The 24,318-nt window shown below is 45.1% G+C and overlaps 1 protein-coding gene across 2 annotated transcripts in view; it reads right to left on the reverse strand.

Annotated features, from left to right (window-relative positions):
* Positions 1-300: 300 nt before the first annotated feature.
* CA10 (carbonic anhydrase 10) overlaps positions 301-24,318 on the reverse strand; it is a 538,374-nt gene continuing 514,356 nt past the window's right edge. For both annotated transcript variants that reach the window (XM_023553571.2, XM_023553570.2), the window contains 4 exons: positions 19,924-19,996; positions 4,222-4,376; positions 2,152-2,326; positions 301-323 (listed from right to left, as the gene is read on the reverse strand). In XM_023553571.2, coding sequence (XP_023409339.1) covers positions 301-323; positions 2,152-2,326; positions 4,222-4,376; positions 19,924-19,996 — 426 coding nt within the window. The remainder of the gene's footprint in view (positions 324-2,151; positions 2,327-4,221; positions 4,377-19,923; positions 19,997-24,318) is intronic.

Genomic DNA, 24,318 nt, shown 5'->3' on the forward strand with positions numbered 1-24,318 from the left:
GTTTTCTGAAACTTGCCTTCCCAGCACAGAGGTTGCGTGAGTGTGTATGTGAGTGTTTACATGTATGTATGTGTGTGTGTGTGTGTGTGTGTGTACGAGTGTATGTGTGTTTGTGAGTGTATGTAAGAGATCTGTTGTCTCTACCTTGGTTTTGCAGATACTTTCATGAAGAAAGGGCCAATCCCAAGAGTGAATGAGGCTTGGGGGAGGGAAGGAGAGAGAAGAAAGAAGGGGGACATTCTAGGTTACGTTGATTCACAGTTGTAGCATTTCACTGAGGTGGGATTCTTGGCTTACTTCCTACTTTAGAAGCCATTCATTTACTGGAATGAGAGAGAAAGAAAAAGAGAAAACACAATACAAGTCATAACTGAATTAATTTGTACAGTTTGGGGAGCTTACTCTAAAGGGGAAGAGACTGTATTGTAAATGCCTGCTTACTTATAATGTAACCCAACTGCTCCCCTTCCCCCCACCTCCCCAGGAACCTCTACATCTCTGCTATCTAATCTGGGAATCACTAGCCACATGAAGCAACCATAAATTAAAATCAATAAGAATTAAATGAAATTCACAGTTTAGTTGCCCCATTGTACTAGTCACACACTTTGTGTTCAATAGCTATTGTATTAGACATATAGAACATTTCCATTGATTGCAGAAAGTTCTAGTACAAACTTCTAGTTCACCTAGAGTAGTGCCCTAGACCAGAGGTGTGAAAACTAGAGCCTGAGGCCTAAATCTAGCCTTCTGCTTGTTTTGGTAAATAAAGTTTTATTGGGACACAGCCACCCTCAGTAATTTACATATTGCCTATGACTATTTTCCCCTCTACAATGGCAGAGAGCAACAGAGACTGTATAGCCTAGCAGAACCTAAAATATGTACTAGTTGGACCTTTACAGAGATAGTTCACTGACCCCTGCTCTGGACTGTAATGTCAGTATGGATTGGGGTCATATCTGTCTTCATCACCACTGTATCCCACATCACATCCTGAGACATAGTAGTTGCACAATAAATAGACGTTGAATAAAGAGAAGGATCGATGAATGAGTTGGGTATTTATTTACCCGGTAGTTCTGGCTGAGGGAGCAGAGAATCTATTGTTTTGACATTCTGTGAGTGTGAGAGACAAAAAAAGGAAAAGTGGGGGATATAGGAGAGAAGAAATGGGGGACCGTGGGAAAGCGGTGGTGGCTGTTTCTAAAAGCTACCTGATAGTAACCACACTCCCCAACATGTGGGCAGCTCGTTGTTGCTACAAAGGCTTCCCCATCCAAGCTCTCATTTGCTCCTCGCAACAAGCTGTGAAGTAGATGGGATCCACCACCACCAGGTGCCATGGAGCAGATTCCAACTCAGGGAATGTCAAAGTATAACTGTGCTCTTTGTGGTTTCCAATAACTGGCTTTTTTAGAAGTAGATTGCCAGGCCTTTCTTCCAAGGTGCCTCTGGGTGGACTCAAAACTCCAGCCTTTTGGTTAGCAGCCGAGCGTGTGTTAACTGTACCACCCGGGGACTATAGTTGATGGGATATGGACTGTCATACTGCATAAAAGGAGCCAGGTCCAGAGGGGCCAATGACTTAGCTGGGTTTGCGTGGCTACTTAGTGATAAAATGAGGCTTGGATTCAGGTGTCCTGACTCCTACTCCAGGGCATTTCCATGACACTGCCCTGGTTCTGTTTTCTTGTCCATGATGAAGGTTTGCTAATGATCAACAGATATTTAGTCAGTGTGGAGCAAAAGAACACAGAAGGCTGGGTGTGCACCAGAGTGTTACAGGAGGTGGGAGTCATCTTAAACGTTCTCCTTAGCAGCTATAATAATCATTTTCAGAGACACAGCAGAGGACAAGGATGCATTTACACACATTACTTCATTGGATCCCAAGGTTCTGGCACCCCGAGTATTTGCTCACCTTCTGGGGAGAAGAGGGCCTCATTTTGTACACAAGCAAAAGTGCTAAATGCTACTAGCTGTATTGTTCTAGCAGATAACCTTGGGCAAATCAGCATCTCTAGGCTCTTCAATAAAATGGGGATAAAAGGGCTGTCTTGGCTGACCCAGAGGGTCTTTAAGAGCAGATCTCAACAGAAAGACTCAGCTTGGGGCTGTACCTATTGCTGTCTGAGCCATCGCACCCACCTCTATACTGAAGTTTCTGGGCTCGGTTGTTTGGACAGTCCTTCCCCTGTAAACTGAAGTTGATGTTGGTGCGGATACAGCGGTTGTTGAGTGGCTGAACAGGCCTGAAGTTGTCACTCATGCTCAGGAAGATCTGAGATGGCTGATTCTGGCTGAGCAGGCGTAAGGAATGCATCTGAGGAGAGAAGAATAGCTGTGAGACCCGCCCATCCTCTCAAGTGCACTAGGGAAGAAGTAAGACTATGTAGGCCATTGACCAATCTACTGTGGTGGTACCGGCTGACTGAGAAGGGCATGTGAGCCCCTCAGCACCCTTCGTTCATGGATTCAGTTGTGCTGCAGGTCCACTCATGGCTCCATGCATGGAGTGAGCCCTGCCTCTAGCTCACTAGTTCATATGTCTCTGGAAAAGTCATTTACTCTCTTTCATCGTGAAATATGCCATCAAAAGAGGAAATCCAAGTAGGTGTTCTCCAGGGTCCCTTCTTTCTTTGACACTTGTGGTTCAATAATTCTGGAATAGGCTGCTCAGCCATATCTTGAACAGAACCTGCACCATTTTTTCTTCCCTAGCCTGTCTCTAGATTCAAGTGTGATTTTGCTGTTTTTGTAGTTTAGTTCCTCTAAAAGTTAAAAGTTAACCAATGTTTCCCCTAGAACTGTGGAAAACAAGTGATATCGATCTAAGCCTGTCAGACAGGATGATGCACCTGTCTTGTGACCAGGAACCAGGATGGTGCCAGTCACCCCCTGGGCTGATGGGATAATGACAGGAAAAGAGCAACATGTTTGAGACATGACCACTGAAACCATACAGAAGGAGAAGGGACATTCCACAAGTTCCTAAAACCTATGTCCCCTCCCCTATAAAACTCCAGCTGGCCTCCAGTTTGAGGAGACACGTTTAAGAGATTATTCTCCTCTCGTATATATTGATATATAATGAAGCTCTTGCTACCCACCTCATCCCTGTCTCAAGAATTGGCTGTTTGAGGCAGGTGGCTCTAATTTGCAAAATTTCAGTAACAGTTCCATGACTCCCACTTTGGTATTATTCAGACCATAGTGATTGGCCCAGGGCACAAAGATAAACTAAGCTAGACCCATTTGGTTCCTTTTCTGTGAATTTGGAATCAGGGCTAGTGGCTGAACTGTAACGTTTGCCGACATATAATACCACAGCACTGTGAAGCAAAGGAAGACAGTCTCCAGCAGGACGGTGGAGTGAAGCACATGTACGGTTAGAAGCGGGGAGAAACAGAGAGAGAGAGAGAGCTTTTGGGGTTTGATTCCCTTGAATTCCTGACATCAATTTTTGATCTTAAATTCCATAAGATGTCCCAGTATCTCTTAAATAAATCCCCCTTTTTAAGCTGAAGCTATCTGGAGGGGGTTACTTGTAATTAAAAGAGTCCCAGTCAATACAGATGTGATCAGGGACTTCAAATTGTTGAAATTGTTGTTGGCATGTGAGCACGACAAAGAGGTTGGATTCTGCTCATCTTTCCTTTGTGTTTGTATAGACTCTCACAATCATAGAATGTCAGAACTGGGACGGGCTTATCTAATTTACCCCTCTTAGAAGAAAGAATATTTATCTCAGAGCCATGGGGTGACAGACCTAGGTGCATACAATGAGCTATTAGCAAAGTGGGAACCAGAGGCAGATCTCCTGGTTCCCATCCAATTCTGAGGAATGCCCATTCTGTGAGATGCTCTGAAAATAGCAACCTGCTGCATATCGACTTGCCTTCTCTTGGAGACTGACTGAAGTGTACTGTCATTTTAAAGACCCTGAGAAACCCTCCAATAATGAATTCTATTTAACTTTTTTTAAGCCAGCTTTTTCCAAACATTGCTATCACTTGTTTTATTTGTTGAACACTAAAGCCACGGGGCACATTTTGAGAACTAACCATGCTGTCTTTTCTCCCTCAGACAGGTGGGAGGCTTCTACAGTTAGTTCACGCTAAACCTTTTAAAATGCTGGTTCTTTAAACACCAGTCCACAAACCCAGCCAGTTTTCATATCACCTTCCCCACTAGCTAAAGGATCACAGAGAAGCTCACCTGCATCCTGGTTATATACACAGGTTTGTTCATTATTATCCAACTTGCTGTCTCATAGCAGGGTGGGATAGTCATCGACCCATCGTAAGTAATGAAACTAGAGGTTTCTGGATATAGTTCCTCTATGTTAAGTCCCTGTAGTAAATATGCATCATCTAGAGAAGAAAACAATAAAGACTTAAGAATTGGGTTTCTTGAAAAAGTGCCGATTTTCCTGATATATATATATCTGAGGTATTCACAATCATCTATTTTTTATTATTAAATATACCTTTTCAGTTATAAAAGTGATATAAGTACATATCCACCTATGTGGACAGAAAGAAAAAGAGAATAACAACAATCCCCAAATCTAAAACAATTACCATTACATTTTGGTGTATTTCCTTTTAAGTTTTTAAAATATGTGTATTGGTTGTATTCCTACAAAGCTGTAATGTATTGGAGTTTTTAAATCTTAATAGATTGCAATGAACTGTTTTCACCTTCTCCCTCTCCCGAAGATCCTTCCTCCTTTCCTTTGTCACACTGCTCTCTCCTGGCTTCCAAAACACTGCTCAGGATTCCTATTTCTCTGGCCATTCCTTCTCAGGCTTTGTGGTTGCTCCTGCTTCTGTCAATGTTGGCATTCCCCGAGGAGAAGTGTGAGCTTGTCTTCTTTTCTCATCCTATACTTTCATCCTAGGTTACTCCTTCTACACCCTTGGCTTTAATTGCCTTCTGTACCCCAGTGATTCCAGGTCTATGTCTCCGAAGGTACCAAATCCCCAGGTGTGTCATAAGGGTCCACCACTGTGGCTGATTCAGGTGGCCTGGAGAAAACATGCCAGGGACCCCAACCCTGTTTGGTAGAGGGATGAGATTGGCTGCCCCAGTCCCCCTGGACTCATGTATGCTCTCTTAACCACATGTCCAAGTCCCAGTGGGACAGGACTAGCTCTTCGGTGGTTTATATAATCCCTCAGGTACAGTACTGTGCACACATCCTGGTAAAAAGGACGTCCACGTATAGCTGGGACCTCATACTGACCTTATGAGATTGACAGGGCAGGTAATAACTTCCTCATGGACAAGAACTGGGGACCGGAGAGGCAAAGGTCACAAAGCTAGCTGGTGGTTGCAGGAGTGGGAACTGCAACCCAGCTTTCCTGACTTGCAGACCACGGGTCTTTCATTCATTCAAAAAATATTCACTGAGCACCTACTTTGTGCTGGCACAGTGTTAGGATCTGAGGATAGAGCAATGAATGAGACAGACAAAGTGCCTGCCATCATTCTGATTGGACAGACAATAAATGAGAAAAGAAATACACATAGACTGTGATGTCAGGGGGTGATAAGTGCACCTGGGCTTGGCCTGCACTTTTCCACTGATCCTGAGCACTGAGGCTGCTAATCCATTTTCCTGGGCAAGAACCCTCTTCCCTCCCACCCTCCCCACTTCCTCAAGAAATTGCTCACTTGACTTTCTCTGATAAGAAGGATCCATCTTTGCTTGTCAATGTCATTAGGAGCAAACTGACTGAGCGAGTGGTTCGGAATGATTTAAACAAACACCATTTGCTGATCCATCCAAAGCTGCCCCTCCAGGCTTCCTACACCCCTGACAGGGTAACTGAGCCTCTGTGGAGCTCTGTGTGGCCAAGCTGAACTTAGGGACCAACACTAGGAGGAAGGACTTTTCTTCGCTTTCCATTTGAATGTTTCTGCCTTTACATTAAAAGAGCCTGGAAGCTGGCCAAGCCCATGAAAGAAGTAATGATGGCAGTGTGGCCAGGCTGGGTCTGCACAGTGGCCTGTGTGATCAGATGCTTCCACGACAAAGCCACAGTGCCCAGAGCACACACTGCTGTGATAGTCCTCAGGAGTTTGATCGGGCACCAACACAACCGACTGACTTTGGGAATCCATCGTTTGGCTCTGTGGATTAAGCCCCTAAGCACATGTCAGGCACTAAGCGAGGCCTAGGTGAGTAGGACATAATTAAGTGGATACAGCAAGGAGCCAGAGAGACAGTGATGTATGTCTATAGTGGGTACACTGTGAGGGTATCAGTTCTGCCTGGGGGTGGGACTCAGGGGAGGTTTAATCAAGGAGCTGACATGAATGGCATCTTGAACACAGAAGGTAATCAGTGGGCAGCTGGCAGGAGAGGGGGCCGAGAGGGCACTGTAGAGAGTCACGTTAGAGAAAGAGCAAAGGAAGTACAGAGAGCTGTGCAGACTGGGGGACAGCTAGAGTGTGGGTGAGATGCAGGGGGAGGGGCGTTGTGAGAAATGAGGCTGGTGGGGTCAGCACAGGCCACGCCCTGATGGTCCTTGACGGCACTGTTGGGAGTTGGGGCTTCATCCTACAGGCAGCTTGGAGCCACTGAAGGGTTTTAAGCAGGGGAGTAGAATGATCAGATTTGACTTAATGAGGCTTGCATGTACGCGGTTTGGCCCAGAGATTAACATATTGAATGAGAGAAGGAAGCATTGTGCACGTTTTTATTAAAGGTCAATGTGATGTGTTTAACCAAGCTTGCACGCAGAGCATATTGGGTACTCTAGCATGCTGCTATTATTGTATTTTATTTTATTCAGGGTGGTGGGGGAGGAGGGAAGGAAGGAGGCAGTAGAATGAGGGGCATTCCAGGCATGACTGGAGTAAAGAAAAAGAGCATTCATATTTCTCTGAAACTATACCCAGCCTCCTTATTGCACCTACATTTGAAGAATGGAGCGAGGTGGGGCAGGTTAGGAGAAGAGGCAAGAGGCTGTGCTCATGGATTAATCCCACACAGTAGGGCAACAATGCCAGTGTCTCCAGAACACGACTGGGCTGATGTGCCTGGACTCCACTTGCTGTGGTCCTGCCAGGAGGTTCCTCTTTGTTCACTTCTCTGGCGACATGCCACCATCATCTGAGACCACGGGCAGCGTCCACCCCCGCCACACGCCTCATTTTGCCATTTTATTCTTTCCACGAATCTTGTTAATACCTGTACTTTACTTTTTGCCCTTTTATTTCCTCTCACTACAGAACTGGAAAGACACAATGGTGAAGGGAGTGAGCTTTGGACTCAGATCTGAGTTTGAGAGTGTGGACTTTGGTGCTCACTGTCTGTGTGACCTTGGTCATGCAGGTAACTGTTTGGGCCTCAGTTTCCACATCTGTAATATGCAGATGGTTCGAGTACCTGCCTCACAGGGTTGTTCGGGGAACAAATGAGACTATGGCCAGGCCCACAGTAAGTAATGCCGGGTAGCATTGATGTTACTCTTCCCTGCCTGGAATGTCCTTGCCCACTCCCAAGGACTGGCAGAGGAAGATTATCCACTTACCCCAGATAACTACTGCTTGTCCTCCCTGAAGGCTCCCTGGCTGGGTTAGTGCCCTTCTCCATGCTCCGTGCTCTGCTCATTCACATATTTACTGAATGAGCTTGAAAATAATGATTGACTTATTTGCCTGCTCCCATTAAGCTGTATGCCTTTCAGGGAATGGTTTACATCTTATATCTCAGAATCCCCAAGCCCCACATGGGGTCACTAAAGACTGGATGCTCAATAAATATTAGTTGACTAAATGAATGAAGGAGCCCTGGTGGTGCAGTGGTTTAAGAGCTTGGCTGTTAACCAAAAAGTCATCAGTTCGAATCCACCGGCCGCTCGTTCGAAGCCCTATGGGGCAATTCTACCCTGTCCTATAGGGTGGCTAAGTGTCAGAATTGCCTCAACAGCACTGGGTTTGGGTTTTGGTTAAATGAATGAAATGGTTTCTTCAGCAGCTCCACCTGCTGGTGAAGGGGCAGAAACTAAGGCAACATCAGCTGTCAGATGACGTGAAAAAAAATCTCTGAGGCTCCAGTCCCTGCCATTAGCTTAATAATATGCTACCTGCCACCTACTAGCCTACCCCCAATAAATATCACAACCACGATACTGGGGTGAGACTGTGGGTCCCTGCTTCCTTCTCTAGATGGAATTATGCGCTTCTACACCAAACACGCCTGCACCCCTATACTGACATTGCTGAAACTGTGTGCATTTAACATGATGGTTGAATCCCATGACTCACCGCCCTGTCTCAAAAGCCACGTTAAATCTATGTTCCGTCTTTTCAGTATGGGAATTTGAGAACCGAGAACACATGGTATATCCCACAAGCTCCCTTTCCTCCCCTTTGAGGTTTGCTTGTGTGTTTGGCAGGATGAAGGCAGTGAGACCAAAGAAAAGAATATGGACAAGACTAGTAGTTTCCACCCCTAGTGTCAAGGCAGCCAGAAGGAAACAAGCATTTTATGTAAGTCAGTGTCGTCATCTGGGGGTGGTGGACAGAAAGGTGCCTGGGAACTCATGCACTGGAAGGTGGGTTCTGATCTTGAATGCTCGCACGGCTATATTCATTCGTAAGGAAGCAAAGATCTACAGGAGGTCAGAGTCCTTTGTGAACAGAGAGACACAAATTTGGGGTGAAGCTCAGAGGACATGATGATGCATGCCTCTGTTTGCTTCAAAAATATTTATTGAGAGGAAGTGATGGCAGATGTTCAAATCAATTTTCACGAATAGTGTTACATAGAGGCTTTATTTATCTACGTATCTATCTGCGTATTCATATATCTATGTATCTATCTATCATCTTTTTACACCTATCATATTAAGACAAACCCCTGGACTTCAAGTCAGGAGTTCTAATACAATTCTAAGTTCAAATTCTGGCCTTACCAGAAACCTACTGCTTGCTTCTTCCTGGGTGAGCCACATAACCCCTCACTTGGGGGGCACTGGACTGTTCTTGGTAACTGCTCAGGTTCCTTTCAGATAAAGAATTCCATGGATCCAAAACTTCTTTGACATAAACAAGGCTAACCTGTTGCCGTCTGGTTGATTCCAACTCATGGCAACCCCATGTGTTACAGAGTAGAACTGCTCCACAGGATTTTCTTGGCAGTCATCTTTATGAAAACAGATCGCCAGGCTGGGTGGGCTTGAAGTGTCAACCTTTTGGTTAGCAGCCAAGCGTGAACGGTTTGTGCCACCCAGGGACCTAAAGAAGCCTACAGAGCCACATTCATCTTAGTAAATCAAATTTTTTGTATGACGTTGTAATTTTTAATGTGTTGGCTGTATCTTTACAGTACAGGAAGATCCCCTGGGTAATCAAAAGATATAGAATATTTATGCATAGTTTATAGCACGATTTTATTGTTTCAAATAACTGTAGACGTTGACAGCTGTCACTTGGATTTTACGACAGATTTTTGCTGAATCTGTGATTTATCTTAATGCTGAGTTTTTAGCCATGAAGACAACTTTCTCCCTTTTAAAGAGAAGTGCAGTCCGATGAAATGCCCAGGACTGCATTGTGGAGGACCTTCCCCTTAGCCTAAACCTCACTGGCAGCCTCCCTGAAAGGCATCTGGCTTATTTATGTGGGCCACTGATGAGATTTCACACCCTGCTCACAAAGTTCCCGTTCAAACAGAACGACGCGAATGAGCAAAAGGCACGGCACTTCCAGAGATCAATATCAGACTTGCTTTTGATCAATAGGCAACTATTTGGCAATTTTCTCATACCGAATGACATTTCCTCTTGTAATCCGAGGCAAATTCCACGGAAATGAAGAAAAGCAATTACGAAAGAAGAAAGTAATATGATTTTTGTTGTTGCTGTTGTTCTACACAAACAATAAATGAAAAGAAGTGCCTCTGAGAATTGGATTCATGGAGCCAGGCTGCTCCTTTTTGATTCTTTGCTGTTTTGAGTTACTACTTGGATGGCGACATGGGAAGTGGTGTCCTGCATTTCGCATCCTGTGAAAACATTTCCAAAGCCATTCCTTCTGAAATGAAAATGAAACTACAACTTCAATTAAGCAGAGGAAGGCACCTGGAGCAACATGCTCACACTCCCTTCCTGGTGATGTTTCCTCACATTTAACACCGTGTCCCTCTGAGGAGTCCCTCTGAGGAGCTGGCACATAGAACAATTCCCAAAGAACTGAGCAATATAAGGCAGTTACACGCTGGTCTGTCCTTGCCTACACATTCGTCTGTTAGCCAGGGTACCTAAAGCAAAGCTATAAACAGGCAAGACTCAAGAAGATGCTTTAAGGGGCTCTTACCGTGTGTTGAAACCTAAAAGCCCTCCACCAAATGCCTTCAGTTTCGAACTGGTTCCTTCCGGTTCGAACCCCTGCTGAGAATTTGCATTTCCACCCCTAGATATACTGACTCAGAATCTACATTTTAACAAAATCCCCAGGTGATTCTTATGTATAATAAAATTTGAGAACCACTGCTCTATCAGTCTATCGCTCGTCTGTCAGTTTGTCGTACTGTGGTGGCTTGCGTGTTGTGATGCTGGAAGCTATGCCACTGGTATTTCAAATACCAGCAGGGTCATCCCATGATAGATAGGTTTCAGCGGAGCTTCCAGCCTAACACAGACTAGGAACAAGCACCTGGGGATCTACTTCTGAAAAAAACTGGCCTGTGAAAACCTTATACACAGCAGTGGAACACTGTCTGATACAGTGTCAGAAGATGAGCCCCTCATGCTGGAAGACACTCAAAGCGTGACTGGGGAAGAGCTGCCTCCTCAAAGTAGAGTCAACCTTAGTGACGTGGACGGAGTAAGCTTTCAGGACCTTCATCTGCTGATGTGGCACGACTCAAAATGAGAAGAAATAGCTGCAAACATCCATTCACAGGAATGTGGAATGTATGAAAAACTCCACCAGTGGTTCTCAGAATTGGTCCCTAACCAGCAGCATCAGCATCACCTGGGAAATGCAAATTCTTAGCTGGGATTTGAACTGGAACAAACTGGTTTGAAGCCCTGGTTGTGTGCCTTTGTTTCCTTGGAGGAAATATATATTAAGACAATAGCCAGATTTTTTAAAATCTGGAATTTGTGAACTTTTGGATAGTTATTGGACTGAAGTTTGGCACTGTATTTACTATTTATCAGTTGAATACAAAAAGCAGTTGGCATTGAGTTGATTTAATCTCATGGTGACCCCCTGTGTGTCAGAGTAGAACTGTGCTCAATAGGGTTTCCAAAGGCTGATTTTTTGGAATAAATCATCAGGCCTTTCTTCTGAGGTGCTTCTGGGTGAACTTGAACCTCCAACTTTTCAATTAGCAGCTGGGCACGTTAACCATTTGCACTACCCAGGGACTCTGTGAAATGAATGATAATAATTAAACCCATTACTGTCAAGTCATTTGTGACTCATAGCGACCCCACGTATTATAAAATAGAACTGCTCTACAGCATTTTCTTAACTGTAACCTTTACAAAAATAGATCTCCAGGCCTTGCTTCTGTGGCACTGCTGGGTGGGTTTGAAAACCACCAACCTTAAGGTTAGGAGCTGATTGAAAATGGCTTGTGCCACCCACGGATATTCCATGAAATGAATGTTGTTGTTACTGTGTGCTGTCTAGTTGATTCCGACTCATAGCAACCCTATATGACAGAGTACAACTGCCACGAGGGTTTCCTAGGCTGTAATCTTTATTAGAGCAGGTCGCCAGTTCTTTTCTCCCATGGAGCCACTGGGTGGGCTCAAACCTCCAGCCTTTCAGTTAGCAGCCAAGCACTTGACCATTGTGCCACCAGGGCTCATTATGAAATGAATAGGGCACATGAAATTGAAGGAGAATGAAGGTACCAAAATGATACACTGTCCTAGGACACTGGAAGAAAGCGTTCATTTATATGCAATGTTCTCATAACTACTCCCTCTTACCCATTTAAGAAGGCTCCCTGCACTCCATTAGTCACTAGTTTTACCACTTGAAAACACTATAAAATCTCGTTTTAAAAAATAACGTCCTTTGGATAGAAATGCTAGCTCAGTGCAGTCAGGTGGGTACTGAGAAGAGAAGGTTACCTTTTCTCAGTTAGGCTCCTGTGCCTGCTAATTAATTAACACAAGGAAAACGGAGGGATATTGGCACTATCCCAATACAATACATTAAAAACATTTTTTTTTTTGTGTGTAAATGACCAATATCTCCTCCAGAAAATCCATTTTTTTAATCCCATCATTTCAGTCTTGACCCTCAATCTGTAGAAGGGGAATTTAACTTTAATACAATGGATTTTCTTTAGAAGACTTAAAATTCAGCCCCAAATTAATTCAGGCTGGTCTTTTCCATTGTTGGTTCCAGTTAGTGAGACTGTTTTATAAGCTTTACTCTTAGATGTATAAAATTTAAGCTTGCACGGAAACTAGCAGACCCTCGCTAGGTGATCACTGTCTATTGCACAGATTCATGTGTAGAAGCCGTACTTCATTCCAAGCAAGCAAATTCTGTTGCCTGTGTGCCCTGTACTGCATTCACATTCATCATAATTTTTATTTGGTACCATAGTGACCTGGAGCCCTGGTGGCACAGTGGTTAACAGCTACGGTGAGCTACAGCTGCTAAACAAAAGGGTTGACAGTTCGAATCCACCAACTGCTCCTTGGAAACTCTATGGGGCAGCTCTACTCTGTCCTATAGGGTCCATATGAGTCGGAATTGACTGGACGGCAATGGGTTTGACCAGAGTGACCTGCCTCCCAATTTGATCACCACCTGCCTTAGGACAGTTTCTTAATTCCTCTCCACACATTAAAAAAAAAAAAAAGCAGTTTTCATGGAGTCGGCTCTGACTTATGGTGACTTCATGTGTATCAGAGTAGAACCATGCTCCATGGGGTTTTCAATGGCTGATTTTTCAAGGTAGATTGCCAGCTTTTTCTTCTGAGGCACTTCTGGGTGGACTTGAACCATGAACATTTTGGTTAGAAGCCAAGCACATTAACCATTTGAATCACCCATATTTATATTTAATTAGGAGGAAGAGAGGATACACATTTCTTATGCACCTAGTTCATACCAGTCATTGTCCAGGCACTTGACTTATTACCTTATGTGATCCTTGCCCCAACCCTCTCAATATCCTCATTTTACAGATAAGGAAATCGTATTTCAGAGATGTTAAGAAACTTGCCTGAAGTCACACAGCAAAGGAAGTGACAGAGCTGGGATAAGGAAGACAAGTCTGCTTAGTTTATGACTTAGTTCTTGACTAGAGCACACTGCCTCCCACGAGTTTAGTGGTCTTCACCAGTATGGTGTCTGGATTCCAAAATTCCCAGTCCTCTTTGCAAGATTCTCCTTTCCTCCTTTTTTGGATTTCCTGGCACCGATTTTCCTAACTCTCTCAAAAGAATAATTTTGTACATTTCCCTTGTCTCCTGGTTACCCAATCCATGCCCAATCCTGTAAACCAGTCAAATGGACTCTGTGTCCCTGCTAGCTGCCACTTTATGGTGATTTCACGCCATGCTTCCGTGCTTGCCCTACTCTGTATCCAGCTGGCTGATGAGACAGCCACCCAGGAGCCTCTTCCAGGGTAGGAGGTTTCAGTCTTTTTAGAAGTGATTTGCAATCCTAGGTCACGGGGACCTGAGCTGCTCTTTCAAAAGGGAGGAAATGTCCTGCTTCTGTTGTCTATTAAGTCTCACCCCAGGATTTCACCCAGGTTTAAATACCATGTGTATGCTGATGACTTCCACATTTACATCTTCAGACCTCTCTCCTGAAATCCAGACTCATATATCCAACTGCCCACTTGACATCTATTCTTGGATGCCTAACAGGCTTCTCAAACTTAACATGTTCAAAACTTCTGGTTTGCTTCCCTCCCACAGATATGCTTCATTCATAGTCTTTCCCATCTCAGTTGATAGAACCGCCTTCCTTCCAGTTGCTCAGACTAAAACCTTAGAGTCATCTTGACTCACATCACACATGAGACCTATCATGAAATTTTCAAAATACGCACAGTCATGTCTCACCACCTCCGCCACATCGGCCTGGCCATTATGGCCATTGTCTCATCCTGTGGATGGCTGCAATAGCGTTCTAACGTCCACCCTTGCTCTTCTATAGTCTTTTCCCAACAGAGCAGCCAGAGTGACTTTTGCCAGCTGATCATGCCACTCTCTGCACAAAGTCGAACATTGACTTCTTATTATGATGCCATACAAGGCTTTGCATGACCCGTTCCCTCCTGGCCTCTCTGACTTCATCTTCTTCTACTCTTTTCCTTGCTCTCTGGGCTCTAGCGACACTGGCCTCATTGTTGTTCTATGAACAAATCAGACATGCTTTCACCCTGAGGCCTTTGAAGTAGCTGTTCCCTCTGCCTAGGACGCTTTCTGCCCCTGCAGATAACCAGAGATGGTAGGCTGGGGGTATCCTTTACTTCTAGGTTTCTATTCAAGGGACAGAAGTTTTATACCTTCTTAATGAAGCTTATCCTTGACCAAAAACAAACAAACAAAAAAACCCAAACCCATTGCCATGGCGTCAATTCCAACTCATAGTGATCCTATAGGACAGAGTAGAACTGCCCAACAGGGTTTCTAAGGAGTGCCTGGTGGATCTGAACTGCCAACCTTTTAGTTATCAGCCGTAGCTCTTAACTTCTACGCCACTAGGGTTTCCTGTCCTTGACCACACTACTTAAAAATTTCAACTTTCTCCCTATCCTTGATCCCTCTAACCTTTACTCACCTTTTTTCCCTGTAGCACTTATTACCTTCAAGCATAATATATTTTCCTATTATGTTTATTGCTTATTGTGTTTCCTCATATTAGAATATAAGCTCCCCAAGGATAGAGATTTTCATCTGTTTTTATTCATTGATGTATCCCAAACATCTAGAATAGTAATTAGCACAAAATAGCTGTTTGATAAACATCCGTTGAATAAGCTGAATGAAGAAAACACAGAACCTCAGGGCTGGAACAGACACCAGGCCAGGCAGAGGTCTAGGTCAAAAGAGGAGAAAACCCTCCTCATGTGGGCCAGAGAGGTGCTTCCAACCTCCCTGGAAGCGAGGGATTGTGGGTGGGAGAGGATGTTTGTGGAGGCGTGGAAGAGAAGCCACTATGAGAACCATTACACCAGCCTGCTCAAGGTCAACACCACTTCATATCTGGATTGCTACAGTCATCTCCCAACTTTTACCCTGCCCCCCATAGTCTATTCTCAACCTACAAACCAGAGTGAATCTCTTATTAGGAGACGTCACAATCTGCTCCAAGTCTTCATTGGCTTCTCGTGACAATGGCCTACAAGGAGAAGACTGATGGGGGAGAAGGATTCCATCTAGAACCAATCTCTTCACTTTATCTAGTTACTACATATGCTAGTAACAGGAATGCCACTGTGTTGCTCTGGATGACACTGGTTTTTACTGGAGGTCCCATGCCAAGGGACAGGCAGGAGTTGCAGAGAGCTTAGGTGGGGATGAACCTGACTGTCACAGTGCCCACAAATTCTGTGGTTGGTTTGTATCCCTTCTGAGTGAAAGCAAATGCTAGTAGAGATGGCTCTTCAAACTGAGCCAAAGTTGGAATTAAGAGAAAATATGCCGACAAGTTTGATGTTTATGAAAGTATCAGCATTACAACTAATTTTAAGACCCCAGAGCTAAGCTTTCCTTGCTCCTTTGGGAGGACACATGATAGGGAGGAAGGGGCATAGGAAGAGCGTGGGAGGCCCTGTGTTGGAGTCCTTGCTCTCTCACTATGGGGGAGTAGGTTTTTGCTCAGCAAATGTTCACTCCCTCCCCATCATAGCAGGATTTTGCAGTCTGGCTACACGACTTGCTTTGGCCAGTGGAAAGGGGAAGGAAGAGACAGCATATGGGCATTTCAAGCCTAGGCCTTAAGCAACCTCACATGTTTCCAACATCCATCATGAGAAGTACTTGCCCAACCTTCTCCTGATCCCAGAAAAACGAATCATGTAGAGTCAAGCTGCCCCCGGCTGCCCTGCAGATCTGTAGCTGGAAGCTGAGCCAACCCGACCAGCCCACAGATTAACAGCAATCAACTGTTAAAGTTGACTGTTGAATGGTTGCTTATTATGCAGAAATTGGTGGCTTATACACCACCTAATAGACGTGTGTTCCTGGTCAAATGACTTCACTTCTTGGAATCTCAGTTTCTTCATCTGTAAACTGGGCATAACAACTGTATCTGCTTTGAAGGTGGGTACTTTGTGAGCACTAGATAAAGTACGCTTGTAAAACACTTAGCACAGAGGTGGGGTGTTGGGAGTGCTCAATTAGAGTCATCTCCATGTTCCTAAGCTCAGCATGTTGTAGAATGGGCTGTGCATCTAAGTGAACTTAGCAGGGCCCATTGAAGCTATAAAATAAACAAAAAAATCATTGCCATCGAGTCGATTTTGACTCATAGCGATCGTATAGGACAGAGCAGAACTGCTCCATATGGTTTTCAAGGAGCGGCTGGTGGACTTGAACTGCCAACCTTTTGGTTAACAGCCAAGTTCTTAACCACTGCACCACCAGGGCTCCATTGAAGCTATACTATGACGTAATTCTGGTAGCGGCAGTAGAAGGGGCTGGCTGCCAGGGTGAGGTGGGGATGGCGTCCGGTGGTTGGGGTGGGAGGAGGGTGTTTTCTTTCTGTCTGACTTGGAAGAATGGAAGCAGGTTTTCCTGACAGCTGCCACTGTGCAGGTGGCCGTGTCTTCATCTCAACCTGAATTCATGGGCTGGTGCCAACAGAGCCTGCTGCCTCCTGCAGAGGCACTGGGAAGACTTCCAGCCTCCTGTTTTCTACTGGGTCGCTGTGTCCTAGTGAATGACCCTTATTCTAGAAACTCCCCTGCTTGCCACCAGCCAACCTTCTGACCTTCAGCAGGCTGGCTGCCTTGGAGAGTTTAGCTGGAGGGAATAGTGCTTTGGGTTTCCTGCTGAGCAAATCAATCCTTTTCTGCCAGTGTCTTGGGCATAGTACGTGTCTAGGCCATTCCCATGGATTTGGGTCATCATTACCCCCGCTGTGTATCCCTTCAGGTATGTGATAAAGGTTCAGACTCCATTATTCCAGGCTGGAATGTAAGAGCACAAAATACCTGTTATCAGGGGCTGAAAGCAGTTACCTCTCCCCATGCAGGCCAAGGTCTCTTTATCTTGCTTTAGTTCCCCTTTCTTTTCCTCTGGCCCTGCCAGGCATAGATTGTGAGTGATTGGGGGGGGGGGGCTCTCCTGCCCCTTTTATTTGCACTTCTAGCTGCCTGTCTTTAGAGGTGGAAAGGACACTTCTTCAAAAGTGCCTGCCTACTGCACCAGCTCCTGAGCACAGCATCAAGGCCCTTCACAACCTGGCTCCAGAGCATCTGTCCTGCCACTCCCTCTGCCCCTGTCACTATTGCTCCAGGAGGGCATTCATTTCCCCCATTAACTCAGGTATGCCTGAAGGTTTATTGGGTATCGTGTCAAGCACTGAGATGAAGAGATGACCAAGATAGGCTCCTCCCCTTGAACACTTCACAGTCCTTTTAATGCTCTCCAAATGGTTCCCTCACCTTGAAATTCTCTTTCTTTATTTCCTTCTGTCACTCCCTTTGCTTCCTCCCTCCCTTTCTCCTTCATCCTTTTTTCTTTTCTTCCTTTCCCACCAGATAGCTATTCAATTATTCAGTCCCTCATTGAATAGCACTTGCTTTGTGCAACCTCCCCCTATAATCCCAGGCAGATTTGGCCATTCTCTTTGTCATCCCAAGGGGCTCCATTCATATTTGTCATGTTTTACTTGTTACACAATTCCATATGATACGCTGTAATATGTCTGTGTCCCCAACTAGAGGGTGAAGACCTCATGGACAGGAAGCATGTTCTATTGATCCCTCTACTTCCTGGCACCCAGTAGCCACTCAATAAATATTTGTGGAGTGAATGAATGAATGAACAAATGAAGGTCTTTGTTTTAATAATGTTGTCCACTAAAGCCATGGCCCAAGTGCGTTCTTCTTAGTTCCCATGACCTGATGGGGATAGCAGCCAACAGGGATCCCTCATTTGAGGTAGATGAGGTTGAAGTCTTACTTAGCTACAAAACTGTCATCCATCATTGGTCCCAACAAGATCTGTCACCCTGACCCTCCAGACCCCGCTGCATTTGAATTGATTCCTGGTCCTGAGGAAGGCCACCTTCCTGCCTGCTGCACAGGCCCTCGTGGAGGCTCTCATCTTTGGCAGCAGCCACGTCACCTAATATTAATCGGACCAGTGCAGGGGGTGGAGAGGGGAAGAAGGTGCCACCAAGGACTGATTCTGTAGCTTGCAATCTGTTAGATTGTGTGTTGGGACTTAAAGTGTGATTTCACGGTCTATAAATGGCAAATTCAAGATTATTTGAAAACATTTTATTTAATTTTCATGCTTTTTTAATCAAAAAAGTTAAAAGAATAATAATCTTTTATGGGCAGTTATAAAATGTGCTAGTTACACAAGAGACAGAAATATCTCCCTTAGCTGAGCTATCTAAGTGTGTATTTAGAGAGGATGCCATTGGCATACTGATGAGGAAGGACAGAATGGTTCTGGAGACAATTTAATTTATTCTTCTAGGTGATGTCTGTCTCGGCAGAGCGTGACTCTCCAGGTTCATTCACCACCCCCTCCCTGCCTCTCTATATGAGAAGGACACTTGGCCATGAGGACCTGGTGGGTAGAGATGGTGTCTGGTCCATCTTTGCATTTCTGGAACTTTGCATGGTGCCTGTCATGGGCAGGCACTCAGGAAGTGTTTGTTGAACGAACGAATAAGTTAAAGTCCTCTGGACGGTCCCTCAAGCAGTCCAGGGTGAGACCTGCAAACATTCACTTGGTCTTTAGCATATCACCTTGAGAGGCAGAAGCAGAGGACACAACTGAGCCCCTCGTTTGGTGAAGGGCATGCTGAGGGGGCTTGGGGCATTAGAATATTTGCATGTTGTTTTTGACGTTTGCTAAAATCATTATTTACCTACTGCTTGATTCAGAATCCTAGACCTAGAAGGACTTTAATGTCCTTGAGGTCTAACTTCTTCACTTTGCAGAAGAGGAAACAGAGGCTCAAAGTGGAGAAAAGAAGTTTCTTGCTTAAGGACAAAGTCAGGACTTGAATCCTGGTTTCCAGCTCCCTCCTAAATAGGTAATTCTGTACTGGCTTCTTTCATCTCTTGATCTGTGCTATTTCACATAACTTTTCCCAAATGCTGCAGCTTCCAGGACCACTGTGGGTGATGAACGTACCCTCTTTCTTTTTTCCCCTTCAACTTTGTACTGTTCTCTCTTTTCTACTTAAGGAGACTGAGGATAGCAAACCTTGGGAATCCAAGAAAACTGGGCAGAGTCCTCCGGATCACTAGGGTCACACATGGGAATGAAGAAAGATGCCATCCTGCCTGTACCCGGAAAGGAGTCTGAGACACAGACAGGGAGACCTGGTCTGGCTGAGGGCCTCTGCAAGTGTTGAGGTTGAACCCAAAGTACCTGGTGGAAGCTTTTTCAATCAGATAATTGGCAAAGCCCCAAACGTGGGCCAGCTGATGCGTTGGCTAGCCAAGTCCCCCAGCTCATTACCAGTCCACGGGATAACGATGACCACCATCATCATAATCATTATCGCCTCAGACAGGCATGGATGACAAAGGCACCCCGGGGACTTCTGTTTGAAATGAGCTGCTTCTTAGCCAACCCTGACTCTCCAGAGTGACTTTCTGCAGAATTAAAGGATCATGAAGCTGAAAGGAGCCCTTGGAGATCATCTGTTCTGGCTTCTTGCCTTCAGATGGGACTAACCTTTATAGAATAGTTGCTGTATAGGAAATCGAACCAAACTTACTTTTATATGTTATTCTTGTGATAGTATCTCTGTTGAGCATTCGATTAAGAAATGGATTTGATGAATCAGAAACCTAGGAAAGAAAATAAAATATTAATCTCTGTGCAGTACTATCCCAGAATAAACATCACCTCCGTGCATTCACTTATTCATTCGTATTTGTTGAGGGCCTACCATGTTCTAAAAGCTAAACTGGCTAAAAACTCAGAGATGAAAAATACAGACCCTAGTCTCAAGGAAACCCCAGTCTAGAGAAGGAAGACAGACAAGTAAACAGATGATTATAATGTAGTGTTAAGAATATTATGATTGTTGTTGAGTCTTGTTGAGTTGATTCCTCATAGCAGTGACCCCATGTGACAGAGCAGAACTACCCCATGGGGTTTTCTTGGCCATAATCTTTATAGAAGATTTAGATATGCAACTAGATAACTATTGTTCCTGCTGTGATCGGGGATTATAAAATATGCAAGTGAGAGATTGCTATGCTTCACCGATTACCTTTTCTTACATTTAATCTTAAATTTCTTTTTGGTGTAAAAGCAGATGAAAAACAGATTGCCAGGTCTTTCTCCCATGGAGTCATCGGGTGGGTTCAAACCACCAACCTCTTGGTTAGCACTGAGTGCTTAACTGTTGTGCCACCAGGCTCCTTGGTGTTACAATAGAATGATGGTATTAGAGGTAGCACCACCCACCTGGGGAACTGAAGAGCTAAGGGGTGAGCTGAGTCTTGAAGGCTAGGTGGAAGTTAACACAGTGTTTCAGTGGTTGAGAAGGAAGGGGGAAGGGCAAGGAAAAATGTTGCGTACTGAGAATCTGTACATACATGGATTTGGAGAACTGAGACCTACTCATGTTCAGGGAACTGCAGTATTTTAGTATAGTTGGAGCTAAGAGTATGGAGGAAGGATGGAAGATGAGGCTAGAGAGATAGGCAGGGGCTAGCTCATGTTTGGTTTTTGAATGCTATGGCATTTAAACTTTATTTTGTAGGGATGTGGAACCATCAGAGGGTTTTAAGCAGGGGGTAGGTAATGATATGTTCCAAAAACCAAACCCACTGCCGTCGAGTGGATTCCGACCCCTAGTGACCCTATAGGACACAGTAGAACTGTCCCATAGAGTTTCCAGGGAGTGCCTGGTGGATTTGAACTGCCGACCTCTTGGGTGGCAGCTGTAGCACTTAACGACTACGCCACCAGGGTTTCCAGTGATATGTTAGGAAGGTGATATTTATCTAAGTAGAGAATGAGAGAAAAAGAGTACCCACAACAGAGATATCAGGAGATGAAAAGGATCTTTAAGAAGTAATATAGAAACTTGTTATATCACTGCTTTTTATTGCATGAATTGAGTATATCATAAACCATGTATTCAATCAATCACTCTCTCATTCATCCATGCATCTATCCATCCATCTATCCATCCATGTGTCCATGCATCTAACCATCCATGTATCCATTCATCTATCCATCCATGTATCCATGCATCTATTCATCCATCCACCCATCCCTCCACCCATCCTTCCTTCCATCCACCCATCCATCCATTATTTACCGAGTGCCTATTATGGGCCAAATATTGTACCAGATGTTAATGGGTCAATTCCATTCTATGCCTATGCTTTCATTTCTCCAAGTTCCCGCTTTGGGAGAATAAGCCAAGCTTCCAGAGGATTCAGCCAGGGAACCACTATTTGGAGAGTGTGACATCCTCCCACACTGTTTTCTTAACAACTCCCTTTTAACGCAGCTTTTCCCAAGGTACCATTGTTCATCCCAGTCATTTCTCTCCTACCTCGCTCAGCTCTGCTCTGCAATTTACACTTCAGCTGCTAATCGAATGTTGTGACACATCAACATTTTAACTGTGATTTATTCTGAGGGCTGGGAAAATTGCAGCAGATGATTATTATTATTAGATAAGCAACAGGTAATTTTTAGTTTGGAGAAAGCACAGACTGTTTATTTTCCCTCCATCTGTCCCACTTTCTTGCACACAGTTTCCTGGGTGTGTTTTGGTGAGACACACACCAAGCAGAGGAGATAAAAGCCCACCGTGGAGAAAAGCCCAACCTTTGGCCACTTCCAGGTACTTTGAAGCCTCCTGTCTGTGCTGATGCAGTCCCATGAAAAAAGAGTCAAAAAAATGTGGTTGTGATTGGTAAGGAATCTGCCATGTCCCTGAATCAGGTGCCTTGGGCTCCTGGTTCCTGGTGAGTCTGGGCAGAGCTAATGCTGGGACTGGACCCTTCTGAGCTGATTAACAAAAAATGGAAACATTTCCAAAGCGCACACAGATGATTTGTGGGCTTTGGTGTGTTGGCTGCGTGGCTGAGAGGATAAAATATGCAGTTGGTATAAGTGAGAAGTTAGTGGGAAGTTAAGTGGGAAGTTAGTGGGCAGCAATTACAGCCAAATCTCAGTTCCCTGTGGTCATGGAAAGGGCGGGGGATTAGTAGGGCACAGAGATAGATATAACCCACAGATAAAGAAATCTCTCATTTTGGCCAACAACTCCCAACCCTTGGATGGCTCAGTTTTTGATGACGGTGGTATCTCTAGGCTCAGCTGACCTGGGAGTGGGGCCTCTCATCTCCTGGTCCTGCCTGCTTGCTGGGAGCTGGGGAGGGAGGCAGAGAGGTCAGAAGGAGGAAAGGATGACACCAAGAGGCTGTGCACCCCTAAGGGCCAAGGGCTTTCTTCGCATCAGTTTTGGGCACCAGTGCCTAGGAGAAGACTGGCTCCTCTCCCCCATTCAGTTGGTGCTTTGGGAGGAGTGAATGACAAGTCACAGCTTGGATAACTCACTGCGGAACAGCTGGGAGTTGATTACATTGGACAAAGATAGCAATGCTGTGGCTTATTTTGAGATGTAGCCAGAAACCTTCAGGTTTGCTCCGGGGAAGACCGGGAGCATCCCTAGCAGCCACCTGGCCTGAGAAGATGCAGAAGCGAGTCTCCATTCTTTCACTGACCTCAGGGTCTTGGGCATAAATTCCTTCCAACAGCCTGCAGGGATGCAGCAGAGAGTCCTGACCATTAGCCAGTGATCTCGGTAGAGCGAGTGTTTCTGAGAAAGCTCATGAAATGTGCCAGTAGCTTGGCTGTTGAGGATGCTGGTTTCCCCATTTATCAATCACCCTGTCAGCTGTAATGTGCCTGCACTTCCAGGATGACATTCACTGACTCAGGAGCTTTGAGCAAAGTGAGACAAAGCCAAGGGCCAAAACTGAGAAACCCTCCCAAATACAAGGACTGTAGGGGGAGGTCAGGTTGGCCCATGGGCGTTACTCATAGAAAGGTTGGCATTTTCCCTCTGAGCCCACCAAGTTCTGATGGACAGTGAGCTAGGGGAAGGTGAGCTCCTGGTCACACGCGATAGAATATTGCAACACACCTGTAGGCTTCACGACAATGTGCATTGCCTGTGGCTCCACAGGAGAAAGACCTAGAGATCTGCTTCTGTAAAGATTACAGTCTAGAAATCCCTATGGGGCAGCTGTACTCTATCACATGGGGTCACTATGAGTTGGAACCGACTTTGACGGCACCCAACAACAATGCAGCATAGTGTGAATAAAATCACAAGTATTAAAGTCAGGCAAGACCTGGATTCTTCAACTTGGGTAGAATGCCAAAGATTCTTTAAACCATTCTCCTTATCGATAAGATAGGGACACTAACGCCCAACCCCTAGGTTTCTTATTAGGATTAAATGATAAAATATACGTAAAGTGTACATCACAGTACCTGGCATTCAGGAATCTACTGTGCGTCATTACAGGGCTTGTGATGATGCCAGGAGATTTGGAACAGGTACAGGGCGGGATCTGTGCCTGCCCCAATTTCCTTTGGGATGGATGTCAAATCAGGTATTAAGAAGGCATGATAGTCTAAAAATACACGTCCCTGGCCAAATGCCCCTTTCTCTCTTTGCTAATGACAAACCAGAGGAGTCTGTGGTTGGTGGTAGCCAGGGGCAGCAACATGTCACGGATCCTCCTGCCCAGCAGACCACAAAAAGGCCTGCCCAGGTGAGGGAGAGGAAGTTAGGAGGAGGTGTGGGGTCTGGAGATGGCTGGCCAGCCAGGGTGAAGTGCCTGTTGCTAAGGGTAAGGTTTTGGGGAGAGAGAGTGACTAATGCCTTAGGGCTGTCCTGGGGGCCCATGCACTGAAAAAGGATGACGTCATCATGACAGCTCTTGAAACTTCGTAGTGGCGAGAGTGCTGGGCTTCTACTGATCGTCTTCAACAGACTGCAACTGCTGATCAGGGCACTTCCACTAATGGTCTGCCCGAAACTTTCCAAGGGGCTAGCACGGTGATAACCAACACTGGGAACTGCCACCCATCGCTTTTGCTTTTTATTTTTTTATTTATTCCAACTGGA

This window comes from Loxodonta africana, chromosome 18 (assembly GCF_030014295.1).
Source record: "Loxodonta africana isolate mLoxAfr1 chromosome 18, mLoxAfr1.hap2, whole genome shotgun sequence".
Taxonomy (NCBI): domain Eukaryota; kingdom Metazoa; phylum Chordata; class Mammalia; order Proboscidea; family Elephantidae; genus Loxodonta; species Loxodonta africana.